Here is a 9,524-nt window from a genome sequence, read left to right as displayed (position 1 = left end):
ATTTTTCTGGCTCATCGGCAAGGTCTGATAAAAAAAAACCTATCCAACGATAGTTCGCATTTCATTTGAAAGGTCTTTTGATTATCTAACTAACGTTGGGTCGCATGATGGACCCGGACATCATTTTTACTGAAATATCTGAGATCCGGCCACCAAAAAGTGTATAAATAACAGTTAAGTGCTAATAACTTTTGATAGGGTTGTCAGATCCTTGATGTTTTAGGCTCATTTGAAAGGTCTTTTGATTATCTAACTAACGACAGGTCGTATGATGGACCCGGACATCATTTTTAATAAAATATCTGAGATCCGGCCTCTAAAAAGTTTATAAATAACACTTAAGTGCTAATAACTTTTGATAGGGTTTTCAGATCCTTGATGTTTTAGGCTCATTTGAAAGGTCTTTCGATTATCTAACTAACGATGGGTCGCATGATGGACCCAGACATCATTTTCGTTGAAATATCTGAGATCCGGCCTCCAAAAAGTGTATAAATAACACTTAAGTGCTAATAACTTTTGATAGGGTTGTCAGATCTTCAATGTTTTGGAATGGTCTTTTAAATACCTTTCTGAAAATGTATAACATGATAGGGTTTCTTGCAAAAACCACCCTTTTTACAATCTTCCGGACATACGCCAAAATCGTTTTTTTAGCATAACTTTTGAAGTACTTTACTAAACTTCATAATTTTCAATAGGGACTTATGGGACCCCAAGACAAATCGAATAAGACCAAAACGGTCCAAATCGGTTAAGCCAGTGCTGAGATAATCGAGTGCATATTTTTTGGTGCACAGACCCACATCCCTACACACACACACACACACACAGACATTTGCTCAGAATTTGATTCTGAGTCGATAGGTATACGTGAAGGTGGGTCTACAAGGTCGAATTAAGAAGTTCATTTTCCGAGTGATTTTATAGCCTTTCCTCAGTAAGGTGAGGAAGGCAAAAACATTTTGAAAACGCTTTGGAAAACTTAGTAAATCATACTGCTACTGTGAAAGCGGTAATGGGGGGGGGGGGGGGTCTAATGGGTGGGCCAATCAATTCACATGTCCTTGTACTGTCTATTAATGTCTTATAATCAAATCTTAACCTACAGTTGTTCAGCCTAACAAAAACTATGATTTATTTTGAAACTAAAATTTCGTAACGTTGCAACGCAACGAAAAACCCTGTTTTCAAAAACAGAGCGTTGCAACGTCACGAAATGTAAGTGGTCTTTAAAAATCGAGGTTTAATTTTTTCGTAAAACTAATGATTGCATTCGATTTGTTGGCCAATTTTACACTAAAAATGGAAGAAGAACTCCAAATTTGCCATTAAACAGAGCAGAGTTAATGGCGAAACATGAATTGGGTCAGGATTGAGAAAAAGTCACGCGTTGCAACGTCACGCTACATATTCCCCTCTCAAAAATAGAATATTTGCTTAAAATAATGTTTCAAATAATGTTTCTTATAGGAAATTTAATGTACTTTCCGAAACTGTAATAACATATGTACCTTTTCAATGCAATTTTTGAGTTATAGCCGAAATAATGAAAAAAGAAAAGTCAAAGCGTTGCAACGTCACGGCGGAATGTGTCATCAATAACTCAAAAGTGATGATAATGCATATAGGACATTTATGCGATCAGGGGCAGTATATTTCCCCTATCATGTCAAAAAGTTAAAAAAAAATGTTTCCAGAAACTTAGAATTCCTTCTGGAATTGGCAATCGGCTTGTGTAGCGATAGGGTTTGAAACATTATCCTCTATTCTGGAGCTAGCCCACCCACTCTGAGGAGGTGTCCACCGAGCAATGCCACTTCAGTTCACGGTAGCATAAATCAAATCATTTTCACTCTGTTGTTTGGTAAATCCGGTCGAGTGTTATTTAGCTGCGACCAAGACGAGTACCACACTGTACGTTGTTTGGTGTTTTAGTGTTTTAGTTTATGATTTAGTGCTAATAATTTTTGGCAGAGTTGTAGAAGAAATTGTACAAAATTATTTTTTGTAGTGAATTGTTTTAAATAAAAACATTTTTTCAAATGTGCATAAAAATCTAGCAAAACTATCAATCACGACTTTTGTATGCGTTTGGTGAAATTCAACAGGAGGTATATAAAACGCCCAAACAATCACGTTTGAAAGGGAACACCGTGCACTTAACATGTTACAACAGAGCGTTATCGAAAAGGTGTTCTTTGCTGATTCCTACACTGGGAATGAATCGTTGAATATTTGCAGGTAATTTTATAACAAATTCGTAGAATGCTTTTTTCACTTTATATTCTTGAAGGTTCGAGTGGTTCCGTCCGAGCGTCGCATCCAATCCGGAGCAAGCCCAGGCGATTCGGAACATTGTCAATCAAACCTCGTTCCCGGCGCCTTACGTGCTGTTCGGTCCACCCGGAACGGGCAAAACGTCCACGCTGGCGGAAGCAATCGGCCAAATCTACAAACTTCGCCCCTCGGTGAATGTTCTCGCAGTGGCCGCTTCAAATTCGGTCACCAACGAGCTGACCAGCCGAGTGCTGGAAATCATCCCCAAGAAAGACGTTTACAGAATCTTTGCTAGATCCTATGCGCGAAAGATTAAGTACATCGATCGGGATGTTCTGGACGTGTCAAATCTACGCAGCATGATAAGTGATAAGAAAAACAAAAAGAAGGTACACAGAGATGTAAAATCTTACAGAGTAGTTCTTTGCACTACATCAACTGCAGCTCAATTCGTGGATGCAAATATTTCAAGGAATCACTTCAGCTACATCTTCATCGATGAATGCGGATTCGCCAAGGAGATTTCCAGCCTGGTCCCAATAATGGGCATTGGTGTCCACGACAGTGAAATCACAGCCAGTATCGTCTTGGCTGGGGATCCGAAACAGCTAGGACCAGTCATTCTATGCGACTACCTGAACGAAACCAGCCACAGCGTGTCCCTGCTAGAGCGCATTACGGACAAAGAATTGTACGCGAAGAATCCGCTGACGGGAGAGTATGATCCGAACGTCATCACACAACTTAGAAATAACTTCCGGTCGCATCCAGCACTGCTTGAGCTGCCGAATCGAATGTTCTACGCCGGACAGCTGCGAGCAAAAGCATCTCCCGATAAGACTCACTGGGCCGTGGGTTGGGATCGTTTGCCGAATCGCACCGTTCCGTTGATCTTTCACCACGTGGTCGGTGAGATGAAGCAGGATGAAAACTCCTCCAGCATGTACAACGAGCAGGAAGCTGAACAAGTACTCTCGTACGTGGAAATAATCATGAACGATGGAATTTGTGGCAAGAAACTCGAGCAAACTGCAATCGGGATCATCACTCCGTACGCTAGCCAGGTTCGATATCTGAAGGACCTTCTGAACATGCGTGGCTGGAAAGACATTGAAGTCGGGTCAACGGAGCAATACCAGGGACGCGAGAAGCCCATCATGCTGATGTCGACCGTACGGACGGGCAGCAAGAGTGTGGGCTTTTTGGCCGACCCAAAAAGGCTGAATGTTTCCCTGACGAGAGCGCAAGCCCTGATGATTGTGGTGGGCGATCTGGAGACGCTACGAAATAATAGACATTGGGCAAAATTTATCGGGTACTGTAGACAGAACAATGCCGTAGTGCCTTCCGTGTTGGAATTTCCCGTTGAAACGGTCGCTTTGAACACGGAAAGCTTCAATAGTTCTGGATCAGATATGCGCGCAGAAACGTCAAATAATACCAAAACGCCAGAAATAGATTACACTATATTACCCAACCAAATCACAGCTTGTACCAGGCCTGTGGAGTCGGGTGACTTAGATGCCGACACCGAATCAGACTCCGAATCCGGCTCCGACTCCACTGGAAACGTAATTGTTGAGGCAGAACTACACAATAGAACAGTTGAAACGACCCAAATTGTCCCTGCTGTCACAGGGCAAGATAACGGAACGCTTGGTGTGATATTAGAGATTGCTAACATAATTGTTGGATATGTTCTATGGCCACGCAGACCAACAAGACCAATTTGAATCATCGAAGTATTTAACAGTAGGGAAATATGCCCATTCCCAGCTGTCTAAGCAGTGGTGTCCTGATGTTAAAAAAAACTAATTTTAAAATTCTTAAAATACTTTAAAATATTATTCTGTTTTTCTAATGATTAGAATCTAATCTAATACAAACGCAGCCATTCCGATGAAAGCATGCTGGAATTGCTGGAATTAGTCTTGTGCTTAGATTACGCCCCAAGCACTTTTCATTGTCAATATTAATATTTGCAGTACATCCGAGGAAAATTAAAAATTAAAGCGGCCAGCCCTACTGCGTTGTGTTTACCGCAGAGACGATTCGGTGAACGGATCACATTTCACAGAGTCTAAAGGGGAGGAAGGATGCGTGGACATACCGTATTTTTAATTTTGTTTACACAAATAAAACATTCTAGACTTCAAAAATCTTAACATTCAAAAAAGTTTAAAAATAAAATTTTAAATTTCCAAAATTCTAAACTTTTTAATTTTTTTTTGTATTACGGAATTTAACAATTAATTCTTTTAGAATTTGAGCATTATGTAATTTTAAAATTTGACACTGCAAAATTCAGAAATTCAGGAATTTTAAAAATATTAAATTTCAGACATTTTTGTATTTTGGCAAGAATTTCAGAATGATAATACTTTAGAATTTTGAACTACGGAATTTTAGCATTTCAAATTAAACAGTTATTTAGATTTAATATGGATTTTTATTTAATTTTCAGTTTTTTTAGATTTCATAATTTTAAAATTTTAGGGTTTGAATCTTGAAGTTTTTGAATTTAAGATTGGATAATTTTGGAATTCTCCGTAAGTACAAACTTCGGGGAAAAAAAAACCATTTGCCTTTGCCTAAATATATTTGAATAAATCAAAGGGCACGTGTTTCTGTTGACCCCAAAGTGTATGATTCCCTTCGAGATGAGCTTGCGCAGTCATGTTTGTATTTTTTTTGTAGAGCAGTGAAAGTTTGCGGCAAACTCGCAAACAAAGCAAAATGTATACAGGCTGATATTTCTGCAAACAAATGCAGGAAAACTGTCAAAAAGTGCGAGTTTGTTGGTTTATTTGTCATAGTCTAATACCCTAATACCTGTTTTAAAAATTTCATTATGTTTAAAAAAAATTAAGCTTTGATATTTCTTTTTTTTTATGAAAATTTAATGATTTTTCTTATGACATTTTCTTCTAGTTAACTTCATCCTTATCCTTTAATTTTGATTTTGGGGCTTTGGCCTTATTCACGAAACGCGAAAATAGCGTTGCAACTTGCAAGAAGCAAGTCGTGTTTCATGCCAGTTTGCCTGTTGATTTTCCCGATTCTCTAAGGGAACCGATATATTCAAGCAGCGTCCAATATGGCAGCTGAATGAAAAAAAAAACAACATTAAAGGATTTTGAGGTTCAATCAACTATTCAAATTTTACTAATTTGGGGTCACTGAAATCGAATTTGACCCCAAGAATGCTCCAAAGTACTCAGGCCTGTTAATTGCCTTTTACAATTCTGTAGAAATACTCTAGCACCGCCATATTGGCCGCCATCTTGAATTGCACATTTCCTGAATACTTATGAGCATTCTATTCTGTAACCAAAGTTCTTGCTAACCCTCAAGTTGGACCTGCGCAGTAATTTTTTGTCAATTTTTGAAGGTCAGTGTGACCATCGCGGAACAGACACCGGTAAGTCGACGGTCGGTCTAATGACCGTTAAATTATATTTATCGCTACAAAAGGCCTTCAGAAGATATTATATAGTAGAATAATTATTTGCAAAACACGTGAAATAAATTTCTCATCCTTAAATATATATATTTTTTTAATAATCCGAAAACTATTGCCACAATAAATTTACAGTTATTTCAAACAAAATCTCATAATCAGAATCATAATAACATAACATAAAAATCTTATGTTCGAGAACAAAACCCGGCTCTTAAAACCAAACCATAAACAAATCATCAACAATCTCCATCCAGTCCCAGACGTTCCATCTTACTCTCCACCTCACCCACTTCCGGTTGAACTTTTTTACCGCCAAAACGAGAACGGCCCACGTTGGTGGGGGGCGCCTTCTTGTAGAACCTCCTCTCCGAGTGTCGCTCTCTATCTTGCCGTACAACCTGCCTTGCCGGCTTCTCCGACCTTCCAAACACGGCATTGTTGCGTCTGCAGTACTGCAGCAGCTTCTCCCAGTGTCGATTGTTCTGTAGCGTTTCCGGATCGCCCACCACAATCATCAGGGCTTGCGCCCTCGTCAGGGATACGTTCAGCCGTTTGGTGTCAGCCAAAAAGCCCACACTCTTGCTGCCCGTCCGTACGGTCGACATCAGCATGATGGGCTTCTCGCGTCCCTGGTATTGCTCCGTTGACCCGACTTCAATGTCTTTCCAGCCACGCATGTTCAGAAGGTCTTTCAGATATCGAACCTGGCGCGCGTACGGAGTGATGATCCCGATTGCAGTTTGCTCGAGTTTCTTGCCACAAATTCCATCGTTCATAATGGTGTCCACGTACGAGAGTACTTGTTCAGCTTCCTGCTCGTTGTACATGCTGGAGGAGTTTTCATCCTGCTTGATCTCTCCTACCACGGGATGAAAGATCAACGGAAAGGCGCGATTCGGCAGACGATCCCAACCCACGGCCCAGTGAGTCTTATCGGGAGAAGCTTTTGCTCGCAGCTGTCCGGCGTAGAACATACGATTCGGCAGCTCAAGCAGTGCCGGATGTGACCGGAAGTTATTCCTGAGTTGTGTGATGACGTTTGGATCATACTCTCCCGTCAGCGGGTTCTTCGCGTACAATCCTTTGTCCGCGATGCGCTCCAGCAGGGACACGCTGTGGGTTGTATCGTTTAGATATTTACACGGAATGACCGGTCCCAGCTGCCTCGGATCTCCAGCCAGAACAATGCTAGCAGTGATTTGACCCTCGTTTATGCCAACGCCGACTATCGGAACCAGGCTGGAAATCTCCTTGGCGCTGCCACATTCATCGATGAAGATGTAGCTAAAGTGTTCCTTGGGGATATCCATGCCCACCAGTCGACCTGCGGTAGACGCGGTACAAAGAACCACCCGACAGGGTCGAATCTTCTCGTAGAACCGTTGACTGTCCGCAACTGTACTTCCACGCAGGTTCGACACGTCCAGGACCTCTTTTTCGATGTCTCTCTTCTTGCGCGCGCAGGATCTGGCAAAGAATCGATAAACGTTATCCTCGGGAATGATTTCCAGCAGTCGGCTGGTTAGCTCGTTGGCGGCCGAATTCGACGTGGCCACTGCGAGAACATTCACCGAGGGCCGAAGTTTGTAGATTTGGCCGATGGCTTCCGCCAGCGTGGACGTTTTGCCCGTGCCGGGTGGACCAAACAGCACGTAAGGCACCGGGAACGAGGTTTGATTGAGGATGTTTCGGATTGCTTGGGCTTGCTCCGGATTGGATGCAATGCTCGGACGGAACCACTCGAAACTAAAAATGAATTAAATTATGAGAATAATCAACAAATGTTCAAACCTCTTTACCTCATATAATCCAACGATTTATTCCCGGTGTAAGAATCAGCAAAGAAAACATTTTTGATAACGTTCTGCTCCAACAGCTCAAGTGCACGATACTCCATCTGAAACGTGGTCCTTTCGACGAGGAATTCAAGCTTATTCACGTTATGGACATCAAACTCCTTTTCCACCCAAATGGTCACATTATGTGCGTCCACGTTGTCCACAGTTCCGGTGATCTTTTTGATACCTCCGTCGTAACGATTGATGCTCATGCGTACACCTCCATCTTCCTTGATGTTTGCTTTACAACTTCCCAACAGCTTCTTCTGCAATGGACATCAGTAATCAGTAACTTCATCAACACACTTCTTCCAACCCACTTTTCATACCGCTATCTGGCACTTGAAGCCACCGACAACCGGATCCACCAGATCTCTCCTGGGCTCCAGACTGGGCCCAACCACTACGTTTTCACCAAACTCCTTGGCCAGGTGTTCATCTTCGATCTGGTTCAGCAGTTTCAGCTGTTCCCTGTAGTTTTCCACGGTCAGCTGCGAGCCCCGCTTCTTGGCCTCGGTCACTTTCGCCAGCAGGGCGTCCTCTTCCGGTCCGTACGCGTCGGTTCGTTTGAAGTTGGTCGCGCACAACGTTTTGACGGCCGCCGGCACCTCGTAATCGTCCAGCTGCTGTCGTCTGTGGGTTTAAATGTTTGTCGGATCGTTGTTCCAACTAGATCGCGAAACTTACCGTGCCATTTTGAATAGTTTAGCGAAATCAATCAAAAATATTACTCGACCAACACCGGTTGTCTTCAACGAATGCAGCCACACTGCTGCAACATTCGCGATTCACATATAATTATAGCGTAGAATGACGAAGCTGCCGAAACGTAGAAAAGTTTGCTAATTGCGGCACGAGTCAAGTATTCGATTCACTGTCCGAGAGTTGAAGTAGTTACCCCGCATGGTTTTTGCCGCTTGGGAGAGCAAGTTTTGAATTGGATTACACGTCAGGTTGCGAACGTCGTGGGGGAAACGCAAACCGGGAGCGGACATATGATCTGCAGACAGTCGAGTATACACACCGGACCGTAAGTATATTGGTGACGTGGTGGTATTTTTGGACAGGTTCTTCCCCGTAATGATTCATCGAAATGTGGAGAATTGAACCGATGGCCTGAGCGAAGATGCGTTGAAGAATTGAAGATGAGTTATGGGGTCAAAAAAGGTCAAAAGTCAAGATTTTCGACCTAAGTTTTATTATACTGGTCATAATGAAACGAACTCTGAATGTCGGGTATGTCCTTTTATCATATCTTATTTTATTAGGTCCTTTTAGGTACTGCGACCAGGTTAAGACCGGGGATCATAAACGGATATGTCCTTATCGAGAAAAAAAAACCGGCCAATGTTATAAAATACAATCAGCTTATCGTATCGTTTGCAATTCCAACAGGTCCCAAACACGTGCGTTGGATCACGTTTATGCGTAGAAGGCGTCGGCAATTTTTTCAGCGCTCTTCTAATTTGAACGTTTAGTTCACTTTTCTGAATTCAGTTCTCTCAAAAGAGAGAGAAATCCTTCTGTCTTTTTTCTCAAAAAGTACAACAAAAAGTAGTTTTCAACAAACTTTGAAAAGTTTTGAAAATTAGTTAAATATAATTAGAAAAACATTGATAAATCGCATTATTTTAATAGGTACTCCCAAAGTTCATGTTTCGAGTTTTTATCAATGAAAATGAGTTCAAATCAGAAAACGGAATGCATAACGGATTCTTTAGACAATTTTACATTAATAGTTAAAATTAGTTTTCAAGTTACAAGTTTTAATTTTTGTTGAAACCTAAGGCCGATGCAAAAAAAATATAAATATTGAAATAACAAGCCATAGTTTCAACATTTGCATGGAAAAAGTGTTTTAAAATGCATTTTACATAAGTTCAATTGTTTTGCAATCATTAGGCTGGTACAAATATTTTTAAAAGTTTTTGGCCCGAAAAATC

General features: G+C 41.4%; 2 protein-coding genes across 3 annotated transcripts; one reads left to right on the top strand and one right to left on the bottom strand.

The window, feature by feature from the left end:
* Window positions 1–2,167: 2,167 nt before the first annotated feature.
* LOC120428795 (putative helicase MOV-10) lies at window positions 2,168–5,674 on the top strand. Its single transcript, XM_039593893.2, has 2 exons — window positions 2,168–2,244; window positions 2,297–5,674. Exons 1-2 carry the CDS (start codon window positions 2,168–2,170, stop codon window positions 4,011–4,013), a joined length of 1,794 nt encoding a protein of 597 aa, XP_039449827.1. The 3' UTR covers window positions 4,014–5,674.
* A 131-nt stretch (window positions 5,675–5,805) lies between these two features.
* LOC120428800 (putative helicase mov-10-B.1) lies at window positions 5,806–8,454 on the bottom strand. 2 transcript variants are annotated; one of them, XM_039593899.2, is made up of 4 exons: window positions 8,269–8,454; window positions 7,911–8,214; window positions 7,543–7,847; window positions 5,806–7,489 (listed from the first exon to the last, which is right to left on the bottom strand). In XM_039593899.2, the coding sequence occupies exons 1-4, from the start codon at window positions 8,274–8,276 to the stop codon at window positions 5,980–5,982; spliced, it is 2,127 nt and encodes a 708-aa protein (XP_039449833.1). In that variant the 5' UTR covers window positions 8,277–8,454; the 3' UTR covers window positions 5,806–5,979. The 2 variants fall into 2 exon arrangements, with proteins under 2 accessions (XP_039449833.1, XP_039449834.1); XM_039593900.2 differs by lacking the exon at window positions 8,269–8,454 and having other exon boundaries at window positions 7,902–8,042.
* Between the last annotated feature and the right edge of the window lie 1,070 nt (window positions 8,455–9,524).

The sequence above is a fragment of the Culex pipiens genome, chromosome 2 (assembly GCF_016801865.2).
Source record: "Culex pipiens pallens isolate TS chromosome 2, TS_CPP_V2, whole genome shotgun sequence".
In the NCBI taxonomy this organism is placed as follows: Eukaryota; Metazoa; Arthropoda; class Insecta; order Diptera; family Culicidae; genus Culex; species Culex pipiens.
Note: the sequence above shows the minus strand (reverse complement) of the source record. Positions and strands in the feature narration are given on the sequence as shown.